Source organism: Chiloscyllium plagiosum, unplaced genomic scaffold (assembly GCF_037043375.1).
Source record: "Chiloscyllium plagiosum isolate Xiang-an unplaced genomic scaffold, Cpla_swu_hap1 HiC_scaffold_46, whole genome shotgun sequence".
Lineage (NCBI taxonomy): Eukaryota > Metazoa > Chordata > Chondrichthyes > Orectolobiformes > Hemiscylliidae > Chiloscyllium > Chiloscyllium plagiosum.
In genome coordinates this window covers 7,818,647-7,841,901 of record NW_028270184.1, presented here as the reverse complement: position 1 = coordinate 7,841,901, position 23,255 = coordinate 7,818,647, and the positions used below count along the sequence as shown (strand labels likewise).

Below are 23,255 nucleotides of genomic sequence, written 5' to 3'. Positions count from 1 at the left end.
ACTTCCTCAGTACTACCTGCCTGTCCACCTAACTTCGTATCATCAGCAAACTTCGCTAGAATGCCCCCAGTCCTGGTCTGGAGGGTTTTTGGTTACGGGATGAGGTTGGATAAACTTGGATTACATTCGCTGGAAAGACGGAGGCTGGGGGAGGGAGGGGAGTGACCTGATAGAGGTCAGCAAACTTATGAGAGAGGGCGGATAGGCAGAGGCTTCGCCCTCCTCCCCAGGGTAGAAAGGTCAACCACAAGAGAGTGAGGTTCAGGGCAGAGAAAATCATTCACACAGAGGGTGCCAGAATGCAGGAGGTGGTGGAAACAGGCACATCAGCAACGTTTAAGGCGCATCTTGACAGACACGTGAACAGGAGGCGAACAGAAACTGGGCATGGGCATTTGAAGTGGTTGGCACTGGAAAAACACAGCAGGTCAGGCAGCATCCAAGGAGCAGGAGAGTCAACGTTTCAGGAATCATCCTGCCTCATTCCTGATGAAGGGCTTATGCTCGAAATGTTGAGTCTCCTGCTCCTCGGGTTCTGCCTGACCTGCTGTGCTTTTTCAGCACCGCACTCTTGACTCTGATCTCCAGCATCTGCAGCCCTCGCTGTCTCCTATGGGCAGTAATTGGACGGATGTAAATAAGGACTAGGACGCGGCACAGGCTTGGTGAGCTGAATGGCCTGCTCACGTGGGCGGCACGGTGGCACAGTGGTTAGCACTGCTGCCTCACAGCGCTAGAGACCCGGGTTCAATTCCCGCCTCAGGCGACTCTCTGTGTGGAGTTTGCACATTCTCCCTGTGTCTGCGTGGGTTTCCACCGAGTGCTCCGGTTTCCTCCCACAGTCCAAAAATGTGCAGGTTAGGTGAACTGGCCGTGCTAAATTGCCCGTAGTGTTAGGTGAAGAGGTAAATGTAGGGGAATGGGTCTGGGTGGGTTGTGCTTCGGCGGGTCGGTGTGGACTTGTTGGGCCGAAGGGCCTGTTTCCACACTGTAAATAATCTAATGTCAGTATTGTATTAAATTGAATGGTATAGTGACTCGGGTCTGCACCTCTTCAATACAGAGCTCTAGGCCATTCCATTGTAAACTAGCCAGCAATTATTGGTGTTTCCACAAGGTCAGCTCCTAATCAGGACCTGTTCCCATCAAAATGATGTAGAGTTATGATGAAAACAAGTTATATATTTTACGGTATTTACATTTTGCAATATCATTTCTGGAATTTGCATTTTGAGGTCAACGCAGATCGTTGTTAGTTAATTCTGCAAAAGGATTTTGTTTTTTTCTGAAAATGGTCAGAAAGTCCTTCTGGAACAGTGACTTGAATCCAGTGTGTGTCAGAGAGCAGGCATGTTTATGCTGTTGGGTTTATAACAGGTAGGGTAAATGTTTAAGGTTATTAGATTTGCTTTCAATTCAGAAGAATTGAGGAATGGCAAAGTATTGTAACTCAAATCAGACTGAAAACATTAACTCTTTCTTTCTCTCTCTCTCATCTCTCTTTGTCTCTCTCTCTCTGTCTGTCACTCTCTCTTTCTGTCTCTCTCTCCCTCTCTGTCTGTCTCTGTCTCGCTGTCTGTCTCTCTCTCTCTCTCTGTGCCTGTCTCTCTCTTTCTCTTCCTGTCCGTCTCTCTCTCTCTCTCTCTCTCTCTCGGTCACACTGTCTGTCACTCTCTCTCTCTCTGTCTCTTTCTGTCTCGCTCTCTCTGTATGTCTGTCACTCTCTATCGCTCTTTCTGTCTCTCTCAGTCTGTCTCTCTCCCTCTCTCTCTCTGTCTCTCCCTCTCTCTCTTTTTGTATCTCTCTCTCTCTTTCTCCACAGGTACTGCCAGACCTGCCAAGTCTCTCCAGAATACTTTGCATATTTTACACAAGAGCCTGCTCCGCCATTCAATAAGATCAGGCTGACCTCTCTGTGGACTCAGCGCCACTTAACCCACCCTCTCACGGTTAATTCCTTCATTGTTAAAAACAAAATCTATCGTAGCTTTAAAAACGTTCACTGATGTAGCATCAACTACTTCACTGAGCAGAAAATTTACAACCCACTGCTCCTCTTAATTTTGAGGCTATGCCCTTGCTGTCCTCGTTTCATCCTCCAGCAGAAATATCCTCTCTAGGTCTGTCCTCTCTATACCCTTCATAATTTTATAGTTTTGCCTCAAACGTGGATCTGATTCAGCGTAGCCATTGCTCAGCAGAGAACAGGCCGGATTGGCCGATTCAAGGTTCCAATGTGGAACACATCAGGCAGAGCTTTGCACATTACCAACACAAGTTACTACAATAGTTTTCATTGAGGCCAGTCCAGATCTATATATGCTTCCAGTTCCCAGTCAGTGTCTGTAGGTCACACTATCCAGATTAGAGTGGTGCTGGAAAAGCACAGCAGGTCAGGCAACATCCAATGAGCAGGAAAATCGATGTCTCAGGCAAAAGCCCTTCATCATGAATCAGGCTCTCACCCGAAACGTTGATTTTCCTGCTCCTCAGATGCTGCCTGACCTGCTGTGCTTTTCCAGCACCACTCTAATCTAGACTCTGACCTCCAGCATCTGCAATACCCACTTTCGCCAAGTCACACTGTCCCTCAAGTTACAGAACAGCTTCCTCGGGCAATGATAGTCCTTTTTTATTTATTTATTCACTCGTGGGATGCTGGCGTTCCTGGCTGACTCCAGCATTTATTGTCCCATCCCTAATAGTCCCTTCAGAAAGTAGCTTCCACTGCTACAGTCCATTGAGTGTTGGTGCTCCTCCAATAAAACTGTCAAGGGGAGGGCATTCCAGGATTCTGACCCTATGACGCTGAAGGAACGGTCGATATATTCCCAAGTCCGGATGGGAAGTGGCTCGGAAGGGGAACTTGCAGGGGGAGGTGGAGTTCCATGTATCCAGACGAAAGTGAGGATGCAGATGCTGGAGATCAGAGTCGAGAATGTGGTCCTGGAAAAGTACATCAGGTCAGGCAGCATCCGAGGAGCAGGAGAGTCGACGTTTCGGGCAAAAGATTCCTGATGAAGGGCTTTTGCCCAAAACGTCGATTTTCCTGTTCCCATGTATCTGCTGCCCATTGTCCTTCTAGATGGAAGTGGGCATGGGTTTGGAAGATGCTGTCTGAGGAGCCTCGGGGAGTTGCTGCAGTGCATCTTGTAGATAGTACACACTGCTCTACTGAGTGTCGGGGAGTGGAGGGAGTGGGTGTTTGGAGATGTGTGCCAATCAAACAGGAGCTTTGTCCCAGACGGTGTCGAGCTTCTTGAGTGTTGTTGGAGCTGCCCCACATCGAGGGGCAACTGGGGAGTATTCCCTCACCCTCCTGACTTGTGCCTTGTTGATGGTGGTACAGGCTTTGGGAGAGAATCAGGCGGTGAGTTACTTGCTGCTGGATTCCCAGCCTCTGACCTGCTCCTGTAGCTGCTGTGTTTATGTGGTGAGTCCAGTTGAATTTCTGATCAATGGTAACCCCCAGGGTGTTGATTGTGGGTAAGTAATGGTAAGTTTTGTGAAGGATGGTGGTTAGATTGTCCCTTATTGGAGATGGTCACAGCCTGGCATTTGTGTGGCATGAATGTTACTTGCCACATGCTATCGTCCAAGCCTTGTTACAGTTGAACACGGACTGCTTCAGTATCTGAGGAGCGGCGAATGGAGCTGAACAATGTGCAATCATCGGCGAACATCCCCCATCTCTGACCGTGTGATTGAGGGGAAGGTCATTGATGAAGCAGCTAAAGATGGTTGGGCCTGGGACACTATCCTGAGGAACTCCTGCAGAGATGTCCTGGAGCTGAAATGACTGACCCTCCAACAACCACAACCATTGTCCTATCTGCCAGATATGACTCCAACCAGCAGAGATTTTGGCCCCTGATACCCATTGGTTCCTGTTTTAGTCATATTTATGTCGCAGGGATAAGTTTTCAGCCACGGCTTGGCAAGGAAATGTTTCTTCAAATGGTGCTGAGAACTTTATCCCTCATCTACACCACCCCCATTTCTGACCCGCTCCCCCCTGGCCCCACCAAACACCAAGAATGTCTCACTGTTGGGATCACTCAGCCCCTGGCAAATTGGGACTCGATTGGATCGGGATGTCTGGGTCAACATGGACGAGTTGGACCGAAGGGTCTGCTTCCGTACTGTACATCCCTATGACTCTCTGACGCAAAAGCATTGGATGCTCGTGTGTTGCAGTCCCTCTGTAAACACCGGACAGACTAGAGCATAAGTCAATCTCACGGAAAAGTCGACAACCTATTTTTGACCAATAAGTCTGGAATTTTCCACATATCTCAGGTACATGCTGACCCCAGTTCGTCAGAGGTAACAGATCAAGAATTTGCGAGTCAAGGTGTGATCCTGCACGTTCACGTGATGACAAGGACACGATATTTTTATTCTCGGGCCGTTACGTGTGTTGAATGTAGAATTTGGCACAAATGTTTAAGACGCTCCAGGTCAGAGTCCAGTGACAACTTCGCTCGGTGACAATTTAGCATGGCCAATCCACCCTAACCTGCACATCCCTGGGCACGGCCAATCCACCCTAACCTGCACATCCCTGGGCACGGCCAATCCACCCTAACCTGCACATCCCTGGGCACGGCCAATCCACCCTAACCTGCACATCCCTGGGCACGGCCAATCCACCCTAACCTGCACATCCCTGGGCACGGCCAATCCACCCTAACCTGCACATCCCTGTGCACGGCCAATCCACCCTAACCTGCACATCCCTCGGCACGGCCAATCCACCCTAACCTGTACATCCCTCGGCACGGCCAATCCACCCTAACCTGTACATCCCTGGGCACTATGGGACAATTTAACATGGACTATCCACACTAACCTGCACATCTTTGGACTGTGGGAGGAAACCCCACGCAGACGAGAGTGTGCAAACTCCTTTCGGATAGTCGCCCGAGGGTAGGATCGAACCCGGGTCCCTGGCACCCTGAGGCAGCAGTGCTAACCACTGAGCCGCCCCTCTTAATTGTGGGCTTAGGTGAGACAAGACGTGATTTAAAAGCAGTGATTTGCAAAGAGTGCTGAAAGATGGGGACTATTGTGAGCATTCTTTACACAGCTGTCCGTTGGTGTACAAATGGAGGAAGAGGTTTGGAGGGGTGGCTGAGCTGATAAAATTGGTTACAGCCTCAAAATGTAGAGCAGCTAAAGGCCACTCGGCCCTTCGAGTCTGCTTCCCCTTCCAACATGATTGTGGTTCATCAGGATGGTCCCCAGTACAGAGGGACTGTCTCATGAGCAGAGGTTAAACGGGTTGGGTCTCCCCCCACTGGGGTTTCGGAGGATGAGGGGTGATCTCATTGAGGGTCAATGCTGAGAGGATGTTTCCCCCTCATGGGGAGAGTCTGGGAACAGTGAGGGCATGGTCTCAGAATAAAAGGGGGGGCAAGTTACGACTGAGATGAGGAGGAATTTCTTCCCTCGGAGGTTTGGAACTCCTTGACACAGACAGGGTGGGTGGGGCGTGGGCAGAGCCCTTGTGTAGTTTTAAGGCTGAGACAGATAGATCTCTGATGAAGGTGGGGAAAACAAGGGTGAGGGGCAGGAAGGTGGACGCGAGCAATGTCGGAGTGGCAGGGCAGACTCGATGGGCCAAATAGCCTATCCCAGCTCCTATTTCTGATGCTCTGATGACCGATCCTCCAGCTTCCCTGTAGCAACCCAGGGATAAGAAACAGGAGTAGGCCATCCGGCCCTCTGACTCTGTTCCGACATTGGACAGGACCATGGCTCCATCCTCCATCTCATCTGCTCCTGGGAACAGCAGGACTGACGAGCAAAGAGGGACTGGATCAGCTCAGACTCTATTCGCTGGGGTTGAGGGAGGGTAAAAATCTGTCTAACTCCTCCTTAAATTGACTCACTGACCCAGCGTCTAAGTGCTGGCAAATGCAACTGGATTAAGTTAGCATGGACGACTTGGGCCGAAGGGTCTGTTTCCATGCTGTGCATCTCTATGATGGGGTGACACGGTGGCTCAGTGGTTAGCACTGCTGCCTTAGAGCACCAGAGACCCGGGTTCAATCCCACCCTCAGGTGACTGTCTGTGTGGAGTTTGTACATTCTCCCCATATCTGTGTGGGGTTTCCTCCAGGTGCTCCAGTTTCCTCCCACAGTCCAAAGATGTACAGTTTAGGGTGGATTGGCCGTGCTATATTGTCCCATACTGTCCAGGGATGTGCAGGTTAGGGTGGATTGGCCGTGCTAAATTGTCCCATACTGTCCAGGGATGTGCAGGTTAGGGTGGATTGGCTGTGCTAAATTGTCCCATAGTGTCCAAAGATGTGCAGGTTAGGGTGGATTGGCCGTGCTAAATTGTCCCATAGTGCCCAGGGATGTGCAGGTTAGGTGCATCATTCAGGGGGACTGGGTCTGGGTGGGTTACTCTTTGGAGGATCGGTGTGTACTTGTTGGACTGAAGGGCCTATTTCCCAATTGAAGAGATGCTAATTCTAATTCATGACTCTAAATGGGACTGAATTAATTTAGGATATCTGGTCAGTATGGAGGAATTGAGCCGAAGGGTCTGTTTCCGTGCTGTACATCTCTATGACTCTATGGTCAGCATGGAGGAGTTGGGCCGAAGGGTCTGTTTCCATGCTGTACATTTCTATGACTCTATGGTCAGTATGGAGGAGTTGGGCCGAAGGGTCTGTTTCTGTGCAGTACATCTCTATGACTCTATGGTCAGTATGGAGGGGTTGGGCCGAAGGGTATGTTTCCATGCTGTACATCTCTATGACTCTATGGTCAGCATGGAGGGGTTGGGCCGAAGGGTATGTTTCTGTGCAGTACATCTCTATGACTCTATGGTCAGCATGGAGGGGTTGGGCCGAAGGGTATGTTTCCATGCTGTACATCTCTATGACTCTATGGTCAGTATGGAGGAGTTGGGCAGAAGGGTCTGTTTTCGTGCTGTACATCTCTATGACTCTATGGTCAGTATGGAGGAGTTGGGCCGAAGGGTCTGTTTCCGTACTGTACATCTCTATAACGCGCACTGCTGCCTCACAGCGCCAGAGACCTGTTCTCAATTCCTGCCTCAGGCAACTGGCTGTATGGAGTTTGCACATTCTCCCCATATCTGTGTGGGGTTTCCTCTGGGTGCTCCGGTTTCCTCCCACAGTCCAAAGATGTGCAGGTTAGGGTGGATTGGCCATGCTAAATTGCCCATAGTGTTAGGTGAAGGGGTAAATATAGGGGAATGTGTCTGGGTGCGTTGCTCTTCGGTGGGTCAGTGTGGGCTTGTTGGGCCGAAGGGCCTGTTTCCACACTGTAAGTAATCTAACCTAATCAAAATCTCTCTCTGTATCAGGTGTTCTTGATAAAACTCAGATGGAATAAGAGTGCCCTCTCCTGGTGCAGCCTTGGTACAGCAGAAAAAAGGCTGTCTCACCCACACAGCATGGTAATATGGAAAGGCATGGGGCACTGCAGTTCGAGGGACTCTCTCCAGAGTTCCATCAATGCATCTGCAGGACCTTCGCATCCGACTGCTGGAGTATTGTGTAAAGTCTCAGTCCCCTCACTCGAGGAGGGATGTAGTGAGGCAGTTCAGAAAAATGTCACTCGATTCAATTTCAGAGACGAGGGGAGTTGGTCTCATGAAGGGATATAGAGCAGCCCAGGCCGATAGTCTGTGGAGTTGGGAGGATTGAGAGGAGATCTAATAAGAGCTCTGTACGACGCTGAAGGGGGGGGCTTGACAAATAGGATGTTTCCTCGTGGAGGGAGGCAATCTAGAACCAGAGGCTATCGATTCAGGATAAGGGGGTGTCAGATTTAATCCAGTGATAGGGAGGAATGGCTTCTCTCTAATTGGGGAGCACATCTGTGGAATTCACTCCCCCCCAGAGCGTACAGGGCGGGGAGGATACACTGAATAAATCTCAGGAGGAGGCTTTTAATCGATGACGGGTGAAAAGGAGCGGGGTCGGGAGAGCGGGCGGTTGAGGCTGAGATGAGGTCAGATGGGTTAGTAGGCTGGAGGGGCTGAATGGCCTCCTCCTGTTTCCAGCTCTTGGCTGAACCCTGTTGAAGGGTGAGGGTGCCAAGGTAGCACCCCCACCCCCTCCGAGACGTACACGGTGCATGCTGCCTGTTCTCACTCTGTGCCCTTCGCTCTTCCCTCACAATGCCTTCCAAAGCCGTGTTCCACCCAGAATCACTTTGGCACTCCCCCATCGGCCGTGATTCAAGGCTGCACTCTCCCCCTCCCAGAGGCTGATCGACAACTAATTCATGTCACTCCGCTCACCTTTTCCTGCAAAGCCCCTCAACATCTTCCTCACAAGTGTCAATCAGGAATTTCTCCTGAGCATCTGTGAGACGCGGCTGTCGTTAGTGTGTTTATTGCATCATCGACCCCCCTCCCATCCCCCCCATCCCCAATTGAGAAGGTGGAGGGTGAGCTGCCATCTTGAACCGCTGCAGTCCGTGTACTGTGGGTTAGACCCACAATGTCCTGAGGGAGGGATTTCCAGGATTCTGACCCAAGCAACGGCCAATATATTTCAGGATGGGGAGTGGTGGGAACACACACACACACACACACATTCACACACACACCACACACACATGCACATTCACACACACAGAGACATGCACATTCACATTCACACACACCAACACAGACATGCACATGCACATTCACACACACACACAGCCATGCACATTCACATTCACACACACAGCCAGGCACATTCACACTCACACACAGCCATACACATTCACACACACACACACAGCCATGCACATTCACATTCACACACACACACACAGCCAGGCACATTCACACTCACACACACACACACATGCACATTCACACTCACACACACACACAGCCATGCACATTCACACACAAAGACATTCACATTCACATACACACACAGACATACACATTCAAATTCACATACACACATAGACATGCACATTCACACACAAACACACAGACATGCACATTCACACACACACACAGACATGCACATTCACACACACAAGCACATTCACACACACACATGCACATTCACACACACACAGCCATGCACATTCACACACAAAGACATTCACATATACACACAGACATACACATTCAAATTCACACACACACACAGACATGCACATTCACACACACACACACAGACAAGCACATTCACACACACACATGCACAGTTACACACAAACACACACACAGACATGGACAGTTACACACCGGCATGCACAGTTACACACAAACACACACACAGACATGCACATTCACACACCGGCATGCACAGTTACACACAAACACACACACAGACATGCACATTCACACACACAGACATGCACAGTTACACACAAACACACACGCAGACATGCAGTTACACGAAAACACGCACACACATACAAACATGCACAGTTATACACAAACACACACAGACATGCACAGTTACACACAAACACACACAGACATGCACAGTTACACACAAACACACACACATACATGCACAGTTACACACACAGACATGCACAGTTACACAAAAACACGCACGCGCACACACACAGACATGCACATTTACACACAGACATGCACAGTTACACGCAAACACGCACACACATACAAACATGCACAGTTATACACAAACACACACACAGACATGCACAGTTACACACAAACACACACAGACATGCACAGTTACACACAAACACACACACAGACATGCGCATTCACACACAGACATGCACAGTTACACACAAACACGCACATGCGCTCACACACAGACATGCACATTCACACACACAGACATGCACAGTTACATGCAAACACGCACACACATACGAACATGCAGTTATACACACACAGACATGCACATTCACACACACAGACATGCAGTTACACACAAACACACACACATACAAACAAAGCACAGTTAGACAGAAACACACAGACATGCACATTCACACACACACAGACATGCTCAGTTACACACAAACACGAGCACACACACAGACATGCACAGTTACACACAAACACACGCACACACACACAGACATGCAGTTACACACAAACACGCACACACACAGACATGCACAGTTACACACAAACACACACGCACACACTGACATGCACATTCACAAACACACACACAATCATGTACATTCACACACAAATACACACAGACATGCAGTTACACACAAACGCACACACAGTCATGTACATTCACACACAGACATGCAGTTACACACAAATACGCAGACACACATAAACATGCACATTCACACACAGACATGCAGTTACACACAAACGTATACACACAGTCATGTACATTCACACACAAACACACACAGACATGCAGTTACACACAAACACACGTACACACAGACATGCACATTCACAGACATGCAAAGTTACACACAAACATGCACACACACACATAGACATTCACGTTCACACAGACATGCACATTCACACACACGCAGACTTGCACAGTTACACACAAACATGCACACACACAGACACCCAGTTATACATTAACACGCACATTCACACACACACAGACATGCAGTTACACATAAACACGCACGCACACAGACAGACATGCACATTCACACATACACAGACATGCACATTCACACACACACACACACAGACATGCACAGTTACACACAAATGCACATACACACACAGACATGCAGTTATACACAGACATGCACACAGACATGCACAGTTACACACAAACACACGCAGACATGCACAGTTACACACAAACACACACACTGACATGCACATTCACAAACACACACACAGTCATGTACATTCACACACAAGTACACACACAGACATGCAGTTACACACAAACGCACACACAGTCATGTACATTCACACACAAACACACAGACATGCAGTTACACACAAACACGCACACAAGCTGACGTGCACATTCACACACAAACGCACACACTGACATGCACATTCACAAACACGCACAAGCAGACACGTATATTCACACACAGACATGTATATTCACACACAAACGCACACACTGACATGCATAGACATGCACATTCACACACAAACACGTGCACACTGACACACACAGACATGCACATTCACACACAAACACACGCACACTGACACACACAGACATGCACACACTGACAAGCACATTCACATACACATATGCATGCGCACGCACACACACTGAAACATACATTCACACATGTGCTCACATGTATATTCACAATCTCACTTTCACACTGACATGCACAGTCACACACACACAGACACGCAATTTCACACACAAAGTCACACACTGACACGCTACTTTACACATACACAGAAACATGCATTCGCACACACTAACAGGCACATTCACGCAGTCTCATACATGCACACACTGACATACAAATTGACACACACTGACATGCACATGCACACACACATGCATGCATACACACTGATGCGCACACACATGCACACTGACACGCACATTCACACACACACTAACACACAAGAATCTCACACACACACAGAGTCAGAAAGTGAGGTCACCTCATAGCTATAGCCAGTTAAGATCGGGATAGGTCACCTGATCAAAGCCTGGAGACTGGGATGGATAAAACTGCCCTGCCCAAGATGGTGAGAAACTACAGGGAGCTGTGAACACAGCCCAGTCCCTCACACAAACCAACCTTCCATCCACTGACTCCATCTACACTCCCCACTGCCTTGGGAAGGCAGCTGACATGATCAGTGACCCCTCCTACCCCGGTTATAATCTCTCCCATCCTCTTCCCTCAGGCAGGAGGGACAAAAGCTCAAACACACGGACCAACAGATTCAAACACAGCTTCTTCCCCGCAGTTATCAGACTGCTGAATGAACCTCTCAAATTTCAAATCTAATGTCGATCCTGCTCTCTGTCCACCTTCCCTGCAGCCGTAACACTGTATTCCTCACTCTGTGGCACTTTGTATCTGCACGCAAAACAAAACCTTTCCCTGTCCCTCAAGGATAAAGCAGAGAACTTGTGCTTGAGTGTAGAGGATGTGGGTAAGATCCTAAACGAGTACTTTGTATCGTTTTCACCCACGAGAACGATTTTTTTTAGATTAGATTAGATTACTTACAGTGTGGAAACAGGACCTCCAGCCTAACAAGTCCACACCGACCCGCCGAAGCGCAACCCACCCAGACCCATTTCCCTACATTTACCCCTTCACCTAACACTACGGGCAATTTAGCATGGCCAATTCACCTAACCTGCACATTTTTGGATTGTGGGAGGAAACCGGAGCACCCGGAGGAAACCCACGCAGACACGGGGAGAATGTGCAAACTCCACACAGAGAGTCGCCTGAGGCGGGAATTGAACCCGGGTCTCTAGCACTGTGAGGCAGCAGTGCTAACCACTGTGCCACCGTGCCGCGCAAATATGGAGGATAGTGAGATTTGTGTGGAGCGTGCTAATCTGCGAGGGCATTTTGAGATCAAGAAAGAAGTGGTGTTGGATCTATTGAAGAGCATTAAGGTGGATATGTCTGCCAGGGCCGCATGGTACCTCCCCCAGGTTATTGAGAGAGGCAGGAGGGGAGATTGCTGGGGCCTTGACTAAGATCTTTGTATTCTTGCTAGCCACTGGAGAAGTTCCAGAGGACTGGGGAGTAGCTAGTGTTGGTCCTCTGTTCAAGAAGGGAAATAGGGATAATTTAGGAAACCATAGACCGGTGAGTCTCACATCGGTGATCGGGAAGCTATTGGAGAGAAGTCTTAGGGATAGGATTTACGTGCATTTGGAAAAGCATGGTCTCATTCGGGACAGTCAGCATGGCTTTGTGTAGGGCAGGTCATGTCTTCCTAACTTGACAGAAATTTTCGAGGAAATGATGATAGTGCTAGATGAGGGTACCGCAGTGGATGCTGTTTACATAGATTTGAGTAAGTCTTTCGACAAGGTTCCTCAAGTTAGACTCATCCAGGAGATTAAGATGCATGGGATCCCCGGTGACTTGGCCGTGTGGATTCAGAATTGGCTTGCCCATAGAAGGCAGAGGCTAGTGATGCAAGTGAGTTTCTCAGACTGGAGGGCTGGGACTAGTGGTGTTCCATAGGGCTCTGCATGGGACCTCTGCTGTTTGTGATATAAATAAATGACTTGGATGAAAATGTAGATGGGTGGATTCGGAAGTTTGCAGATGATACAAAGATCAATGGAGTTGTGGATGTCGTAGAAGATTGTCCAAGGATACAGCGGGATAGGGATCAGTTGCAGATAAAGGCAGAGAAATGGCAGATGGAGTTTAATCCGGGTAAGTGTGAGGTGCTGCATTTTGGGAAATTAAATGTAAAGGAAAAGTATACAGATAATGGCAGGACCATGAACAGCGTTGATGTACAGAGGGATCTTGGGGTTCAAGTCTATAGCTTCCTGAAAGTGGCCACGCAAGTAGATAGAGTGGTAAAGAAGGTGTAAGGCACACTTGCCTTTATTGGTCGGGGAATTGAGTCAGGATGTCATGCTGCAGCTGTATAAGACTTTGATTAGGCTGAACTTAGAGTGTTGCATTGAATTCTGGTCACCCCATTACAGGAAGGATGTGGAATCTATGGAGAGGGTGCAGAAGAGGTTTCCCGAGATACTGCCTGAATTAGATTCGGAGATGCCGGTGTTGGATTGTGGTGTACAAAGTTAAAAATCACACAACACCAGATTATAGTCCAACAGGTTTAATTAGCTTTTATCACCTGATGAATGAGAGTTGCTCCGAAAGCTAGTGTACTTCCAATTCAACCTGTTGGACTATAATCTGGAGTTGTGTGATTTTTAGCCTGGATTAGAGAGTATGAGCTGTAAGGAGAGGCTGGAAAATTCAGGTTGTTTTCTCTGGAGACTGAGGGGAGACTTGATAGAAGTCTATAAAAATTATGAGATGCACAGAGAAGGGTTTATGGTCTGAATCTTTTTTCCCAGAGTTGAAATGTCTAATACTAGGGGGCACGCATTTTAGATGAGAGGGGGAAAGTTCAAAGGAGATGTGAGGGGCAAGTTTTTTTTACACAGAGAGCGGTAGGAGTGTGGAACACATTGCTACGGTTGGGGGTGGAGGCAGAAACAATAGGGGCGTTTAAGGGGCTTTTAGATAAACACATGAATATGCAAGAAATGGAGGGATAGGGACCAAGGGCAAGCAGAGACAGTTTAATTTGGCGATATGTTCGGCACACCATCGTAGGCCGAAGGGACTGTTCCTGTGCTGTACTGTTCTGTGTAGCTGGGTACATGGGACAATAATAAATCAAATCAAATCAAATCCAATCAAAAATAAACAGAGCACTTGTGATTGCAAACTTTCTACAGGTAGGATATTTGCAATATTTCTTTAGCAGGGTGCCTTTCTCGAATAAACAATGGTTGCGTACCGTAGGAACTGGTCTATTGATACATCGAGTGAACCTGGAAAGGCCAGGAACAGTGAGGATGAAAGTCTCCCGTTCCTGAAATCCTTATGTCCCTTCAAAAACCCGACTCTCGGTTCGTTAAAGACCATTTGGTACTTCCTTGGGATTTAAAAAAATATCTTCCTGCCACGGGGTGTGGGCATTGCCGGCCTTGGTCAGTATCAGCCACATCACTCGGAGTCACATGTAGGCCCGGACCGGGTAAAGATGGCAGATTTCCCCCTTCCCCTGAAAGGGGCATTGGGAAAAAAATGGGCTATCCATGGCGATCTAGGATCCCCTTAACGTCACTTCCTAAGAGTCAATGAATCCAGTTCAAATTTGATTGAAATCAATTTGATCGTGGGTTCCACAGCATTAACCTTTGACCTCTGGGTGTTGACTCCAGTGTTGTAGGGTCCTACAGCACGGAAACAGATTCTTCGACCCAACCAGTCCGTAACCCCCAAACTGAACAAGTCTCATTTTAAACAGTCCCACAGCACGGAAACAGACCTTTCGGCCCAACCAGTCCGTGCCGACCCATAATCCCAAACTAAACTAGTCCCACCTGCTTGCTTCTGACCCATATCCCTCAAAACCCTTTCCTATTCATGTCCTTATCCAAATGTCTTTTAAATGTTGTAACTGCACCCGCATCCACCACTTCCTCTGGAAGTTCAATCCACACACGAACCACTCTCTGTGTAAAAATATTGGCCCTCGTGTCTTTTTCAAATCTTTCTTCACCCACCTGAAAAATATGCTGCATAATATTGAAATCCCCTCCCCCACCATAGGGAAAAGACACCTACCATTCACCTTATCCATGCCCCTCATGGTTTTATAAACCTCTAGAAGGTCACCCATCACCTCCTGCACACCAGTGAAAATGTCCCAGCCTCTCAAACCCTCCGAACCTGGTAACATCCTGGGAAATCTCTCTGAACCCTCTCCAGCTTAATCATATCCTTCCTGTAACAGGGCGACGAGAACCAGAGTGCTCCAGAAGAGGCCTCACCAATGTCCTGTACAACCTCAACATGACGTCCCAACTCCTACACTCAAAGGTCTGAGCAATGAAGGCAAGCATGCTAAACACCCTCTTAACCACCCTGTGATGCAAACTTTAGAGAATCATGTAGCTGAACCCCGCGCCCACCCCCCCCCCCCCCCCCACCCCCCAGGTCTCTCTGTTCTACAATGCTGCCCAAGGCCCTACTTTCAATGATATAACTCCTGTCCTTGTGAGTTTAACCAAAATGCAATACCTCACATTTATCCAAAGTAAACTCTATCCCAATTGGCCAAGTTCTCTCTTGTAATCTTAGGTAGCTTTTTACGCTGTCCACTACACCACCAACTCGCAAACGTAATAACCTTGCGTACTCGTCTGGATCCTTTATATAACAGTGGATCCAGTACCGATCCCTGCGGAACTCTGCTGGTCGCAGGCCTCCAGTCCGATAAGCAACCCTCCACATGTCACCCCAGTGTCAGGCCGTGCTAGCCTGAGAGGAGACTGAGGGGGCAGTGCCCATAAGCGCCCTGTACATATTAAGCTTCGCATTTCCCGGGGTTGACTGAACCGAAATGGGATGGTGAGGAGAGACAGAAATGAATCCCGGTGATGGCCTCAGGATGAGAAAGGTGGTTGTTTGTAACGTGGTTCTGTGTTTTGCTGAGGGAGAGGGTGTGCACGGTTTTTAACAGACGTAGCAACGATGAATGCGTTGGCAGCTATCGGGATTTGGGCCAATAGTTTGTCCTCTCTCCCCCAGCCTCATGACCAGCCCGTTCCCCACCCCACCCTCCCAGAGAGGCACTTACCTTCCACGGTGATATTGTCCACGGAGAGTTGTAGACCTTTCCCCCTCCGGAGCACCCGTACTGTGTGCCACTCGTTATCGTTCACCTTCTGCCCAGCGAACAGCATTTCCGGCCCTTTACCTGCACCGCAAGAGTTTTACCGTTAGAGTGATTGTAGGACAGCACGCACACCCATAACACACTCACTCACACACACACACACACCCATAACACACTCACTCACACACACACCCACCCATCTCTCTCTCTCACACACACACATAACACACTCACTCACACACACACACACGCCCATTACACACTCACTCTCACACACACACCCATTACACACTCACTCACACACACCCACACCACACTCACTCACACCCACACCACACTCACTCACACACACACACACTCATACCCATAACACACTCTCTCACACACACACACACTCATACCCATAACACACTCTCTCACACACACACACACTCATACCCATAACACACTCTCTCACACACACACACATACTCATACCCATAACACACTCTCTCACACACACACACATACTCATACCCATAACACACTCTCTCACTCTCACACACACCCATAACACTCTCTCTCACACACACCCATAACACTCTCTCACACACACACCCATAACACTCTCTCACACACACACCCATAACACACACACACACACCCATAACACACACACACACACCCATAACACACACACACACACCCATAACACACACACACACCCATAACACACACACACACCCATAACACACACACCCATAAAACACACACCCATAAATCACTCTCTCACACACACACCCATAACACACTCACTCACACACACACCCATAACATACTCACTTACACACACACACCCACAACACTCACTTAACACACACACCCACCCATAACATACTCACTCATACACACACACACCCATAACACACTCACTCACACACCCACAACACACTCAACTCACACACCCATAACACACTCACACACACCCCCCACCCATAACACACTCACTCACACACACCCATAAGACTCTCACACAACCCCATAAGAGACTCACACACACACACACCCATAACAGACTCTCACACACACCCATGACACACACACACACACACCCATAACAGACTCACACTCACCCAAAACAGACACTCTCACACAAACCCATAACAGACTCACACACACATCCCCATAACAGACTCTCACACACACCCCCATAGCACACACACCCACACAAAACTCACTCTCACACACACAACTCACTCACTCACACACACCCATAACACACTGACTCACTCACACACACCTGTAACACACCCATAACACATTTACTCACACTTACCCATAACACACACACTCACTCACACCCACACACACCCATAACACACTCATTCACACCACCCATAACACACTCTCACACACACACCCTCAGAGATGGCGGGAGGGGGTGAGAGAGGGTGTGTGAGAGAGAGATCAACGCAGGTCAGCCACCCACGTGGCTCCAATCCAACCCGCTGGTGAAAGGTAGCTACAGGTGGGTGTCTATGTCAGAATTGTTCCCTCCGAGTCGGACAGCAAATATTTTTGGAGCATGAGGTCATGCCTGGTGGTGTCTATGTGGTTTGCCGTAACCCCCCCTCTCCCCATGCCCCATGTCAGGGAGCGTTACTGGGGTCAATCGGTTTTCATTTCCATTCATTCACTGGAAATGTGGTCTTACTGGCTGGGCACAGGGTGTGGTCTGGAGTCATGTGTAGGCCCCGACTGGAGTAAGGACAGCATATTTCCTGGTGGCACACTACTGCCCCCTTTAGGGAAGGGTATGTACCACCCTCACCTGGTCTGGGCCTACACGTGACTCCAGACTGGAGTCTGGAAGTTAATCTTGGAAAGCCTGGGGACGATGCATTTAGCAAGGGTGACAAGGTGGCTCAGTGGTTAGCACTGGTGCCTCACGGCACCAGAGGCCTGAGTTCGATCCCACCCTCGGGTAACTGTCTGTGTGGGGTTTGCACATTCTCCCAATGTCTGTGTGGGGTTCCCTCCAGGTGCTCTGGTTTCCTCCCACAGTCCAAAGGTGTGCAAGTTAGGTGCATTGGCCATGCTAAATTGTCCCACAGTGCCCAGGCATGTGCAGGTTAGGGTGGATTGGCCATGCTAAATTGTCCTATAGTATCCAGGGATGTGCAGGTTAAGGTGGATTGGCCGTGCTAAATTATCCCACAGTGTCCAGGGATGTACAGGTTAGGGTGGATTGGCTGTGCTAAATTGTTCCATAGTGCTCAGGGATGTGCAGGGTAGGGTGGATTGGCCGTGCTAAATTGTCGCATAGAGTCCAGGGATGTGCAGGTTAGAGTGGATTGGCCGTGCTAAATTGTCCCATAGTCCCCAGGGATGTGCAGGTTAGAGTGGATTGGCCGTGCTAAATTGTCCCACAGTGTCCAGGGATGTACAGGTTAGGGTGGATTGGCTGTGCTAAATTGTCCCATAGTCCCCAGGGATGTGCAGGTTAGAGTGGATTGGCCGTGCTAAATTGTCCCATAGTGCCCAGGGATGTGCAGGTTAGTGTGGATTGGCCGTGCTAGATTGCTCCATAGTGTCCAGGGATGTGCGGATTAGGGTGGATTGGCCGTGCTAAATTGTCCCGCTGTGCCCAGGGATGTGCAGGTTAGGGTGGATTGGCCGTGCTAAATTATCCCATAGTGTCCAGGGATGTGCGGATTAGGGTGGATTGGCCGTGCTAAATTGTCCCACTGTGCCCAGGGATGTGCAGGTTAGGGTGGATTGGCCGTGTTAAATTGTCCCATAGTGTCCAGGGACATGCAGGTTAGGGTGGAATGGCCATGCTAAATAGTCCCATAGTGCCCAGGGATGTGCAGGTGCATTAGTCAGGGGTAAATGTAGAGTAATAGGAAAGGTTATGGGTCAAGGTGGGTTAATCTTCGGAGGGTCGGTATGGACTTGTTGGGCCGAAGGGCCTGTTTCCACACTGTTGGTATTCTATGATTCTATGACTAGCAAGGCAAGGGTGCCCATGTTGAGTGGTAGAACCCTAGGAAGTAGAGGATCAGGGTGAGGACGTCCATAGACCCTTGAAGACAGCGGGACAGGTCAACTGGTTGCTGAAGGAGGCATTTGGAGTTAGTTGCTTCATTTGTCAAGTTATTGAATACAAGAGTCGGGAGGTCATGGCAGAATTGCGTCTCACACTAGATATTCCACAGTTGGAGAACTGTGTGCAGTTCCGATCGCCATACTATCGGAGGGATGTGATAGCACGGGAGAGGAGGCAGAGGGAGATTTGCCTGGACGTTACCTGGGATGGAGAGATTGAGTGACGGAGAGAGACTGATACAGAGAAGGCTGAGCAGGGGGAAGCTGATTCAGTTGCACAAAACGATGCGGGGCACGGATAGAGCAGAGAGGGAGAAACGTTTCCCCAGGGTTATTTTTCAGATTGGAGGCCTGTGACCAGCAATGTTCCGCAGGGATTGGGGCGAGTTCTACTTTTGTTTGTCATTTGTATAAACGATTTGGATGACAATATAGGAGACATGGTCGGTAATTTCAGATGACACCAAGATTGGTGGGATAGTGGAGAGTGAAGAAGATTATCTCAGACCACAATGAGATTTTGGCAAACTGTGTCCAGGGGCTGAGCAGTGGGAGATGGAAGTTCATTTGAATAAATGCAAGATGTTACTTAGAAACAGGGACAGGAGTTGTACCATGAAAAGCAAGGTCTTGGGGAACGTTGTAGAACAGAGAGACCGAGTGGTTCAGGTACATCATTCTTTGAAGTGTGCATGGCAGGGGGGTTAAGAAGGTGGTTAGCACGTTTGCTCAGACCTCTGAGTGCAGGAGTTGGGACGTCATGTCGAGGTTGTACAGGACACTGGTGAGGCCCCTTCTGGATCACTGTGTCCAGTTCTGGTCGCTCAGTTATAGGAAGGATATTATTAAACTGGACAGGGTTCAGAAGAGATTTACCAGGATGTTGCCGGGAATGGAGGGTTTGAGAGGCTGGATAGGCCGGGACTTTTTCCTCTGGAGCGTAGGAGGCTGAGGGACAACCTTTATAAAATCACGAAGGGTTTACATAAAGTTAATGGCAGGTGTCTTTTCCCTAGGATGGGGGGATTTGAAGACTAGGGGGCATATTTTTAAGGTGAGAGGTGGAAGGTTTAAGAAAGACATGGAGGACAATTTGTTTACACAGAGAGTGGTTTGTGTGTGGAATGAACTTCCTGAGGAAGTGGTGGATGCGGGGACAGTTACAACATTTAAAAGACATTTGGATAAGGACATGAATAGGAAAGGGTTTGGAGGGATATTGACAGGAGCAGGCAGGTGGGACGAGTTTAGTTTGGGATTATGGGTCGGCAAGGACTGGTTGGACCGAAGGGTCTGTTTCCGTGCTGTGTGACTCTATGACTCTTGGACTCAGTGACTATTTGACTCTATGATTCTCTGACTCTATTTAGGTTGAGTGAAAGAAGAGATTAAGATGCCAAAGAGGCAACAATGAAAGGAACCAAATGCTGGGAAAAGGGGTTGGAATGGTGAGGTGGTTGCTTTTGACCAGTGCGTATTCGATGGGCTGAAGGGCCTCTTTCTGGATGGTATTTCTCTTCGACTGGCCAGTTGGACATGGCCAGAGTCAGATATCTCTCCATGTGTTGGCTTCCCAAACGTTAACCTCCACTGTAGCCCTCTCACCCTGTCGTGACAGCTCAACCTCAGGACCGGCCAAAGAACGGATCGGACAGCCACCTCGACAAGGCGGCTACAAGAGCAGGTCAGAGGCTGGGAATCCTATGTCGAGTAACTCACCCCCTGACTCGCCCCAATGCCTGGCCCACATGTCAGGAGGGTGAGGGAACACTCCCCAATTGCTCCTGGATGAGGGGGAGAGCAGCTCCAACAATATTGCAGAAGCTTGACGCCATTCACGGTGTGCTCTGTCTGTTAGCCCCACATGTCAAATCCCACATCATCCAGGACCTTTATTCTACAGAATTTATAGTCAAGAGGGAAGTGGAAGGTCACATTGAAGAGTCATGGAGTCACAGAGTCATGCAGCACAGAAACAGACCCTTCGGTCCAACTTGTCCACCAGATATCCTAACCTAATCTAGTCCCATTTGCCAGCACTTGGCCCATATCCTTCTACACCCTTCCTATTCATGTCCCCACCAAGATGCCTTTTAAATGTTGTTATTGTACCAGCCTCCACCACTTCCTCTGGCAGCTCATTCCACACATGCACCACCCTGTGTGAAAAAGTTAGATCCCTTTTATATCTTTCCCCCTCTCACCCGAAACCTGCAGGTTGTTCTTTGAAAACACAATGTGCAAAAATGCAACCAATCTCACATTGGAGAAAATTCACGCTATCGAAACAGCGCTTAAAGAGTTGGCGATGCCAGCGTGTTAAGGCCAGCACACGTTTTAAAAGCTGGTGCTCTATGTTTCTCTGTTCTAACTAGGGGACATTTAAGCGACTGCTAGACATGCACATGGCTATTTTATTTTAGATGAGGAATAATCCTCGGCACGACATCGTGGGCCGAAGGGCCTGTTGTGTGCTGTACTTTTCTATGTTCTTTAGAAACAACGTCCCCCAATCGCGTTGCTGCGAATTCACATTGACGAAATGCGTTTTAGAACAGAATGACCTGTATGTCCTCTAGTTCTGGACCCCCCCAGGGAAAAGACCTTGTCTATTTATCCTATCCATGCCCCTTCATGATTTTATAAACCTTGATAAGGTCACCCCTCAGCTCCAGGGAATACAGCCCCAAGTCCCTTTTAAATCTTTTCCCTCTCAGCCTAAACGTATGCCCTCTAGTTCTGGACCCCCCCCCCCGCACCCCAGGGAAAAGACCTTGTCTATTTATCCTATCCATGCACCTGATTTTATAAACCTCGATAAGGTCACCCCTTAGCTCCAGGGAATTACAGCCCCAGCCTATTCAGCCTCTGCCTGTATCCTCCAACCCTGGCAACATCCTTGTAAATCTTTTCAAGAAGGTTTATATTGAAGTGGGGAGTGGCGTTATTGAAACGATGGGCGAAATCAGGCCAACGTGTTCATGTATTTTATACTCTTGGTCCCACTTACAATGTTGGCTTCGGTCAAGAGGAGGCGGCGATAGGGGCCTCTCAGAGATGGGTCTCACCCCCGATCTCCCGTCAGGATGGGCGACCAATATGGCGGCCGTGGGAGGTGACTGGGCTTCGAATCACGGTTGGCACAGAGGGCACTGGGAGCGGAAAGCGACCAAGACCACGGCTGCCGCTCCGATGGAGTGGGGGCGGGGGAATGGGGAAGTGGGGGTTGGGTTGGCTTCTGGTCAGGCCAGCGGGAGGGAGGGAGAGAAAGGTGGATGGAGGTGTGGAGGTGGGGGTTGGGGGTGCAGGGGATGGTGGGGGAGCAAGAGGGGGGGGCGAGGGGGGAGCAGGGAGATATGGGTCGAGCAGGGGGATGGGAGGTGGAGCAGGGTGTTGGGGGTGAGGGGGGAGCGGGGGATGGGTGGCTGGAGCGGGGGGGTGAAGGGGGAGCGGGGGACGGGGGGTGGAGCAGGTGGGTGGGGGGGCTGGAGCAGGGGTGTGGAGCAGGGGGGTGGGGACTGCAGCAGGGGTGGTGGGGGGTGGAGCAGGGGGGTAGGGGTGTGGAGCAGGGGGTGAGGTGGGAGCAGGGGGGTGGGGGGCTGGAGCAGGGGGGTGGGGGGGAGGTGGAGCAGGGAGGTGAGGATGGAGTAGGTGGGTGTAGCAGGTGGGTGGGGAAGGTGGGAGCAGTGGGGTGGGGGGCTGGAGCAGGGGTGTGGGGGGCTGGAGCAGGGGGGTTGGGGGAGGTGGAGCAAGTGGGTGGGGTGAGGTGGAGCAGGTGGGTGGGGTGAGGTGGGAGCAGGGGGGTGGGGGGAGGTGGGAGCAGGGGGGTGGGGGGCTGGAGCAGGGGGGTGGG

The 23,255-nt window shown here is 49.6% G+C and overlaps 1 protein-coding gene across 1 annotated transcript in view; it reads right to left on the bottom strand.

Annotated features, from left to right (window-relative positions):
- The window catches only part of LOC122543998 (neurexin-1-like), a 1,169,973-nt gene that overhangs the window by 888,669 nt on the left and 258,049 nt on the right, over nucleotides 1-23,255 (bottom strand). Inside the window, exon 9 of the mRNA XM_087983596.1 lies at nucleotides 16,277-16,396. Coding sequence (XP_087839722.1) covers nucleotides 16,277-16,396 — 120 coding nt within the window. The remainder of the gene's footprint in view (nucleotides 1-16,276; nucleotides 16,397-23,255) is intronic.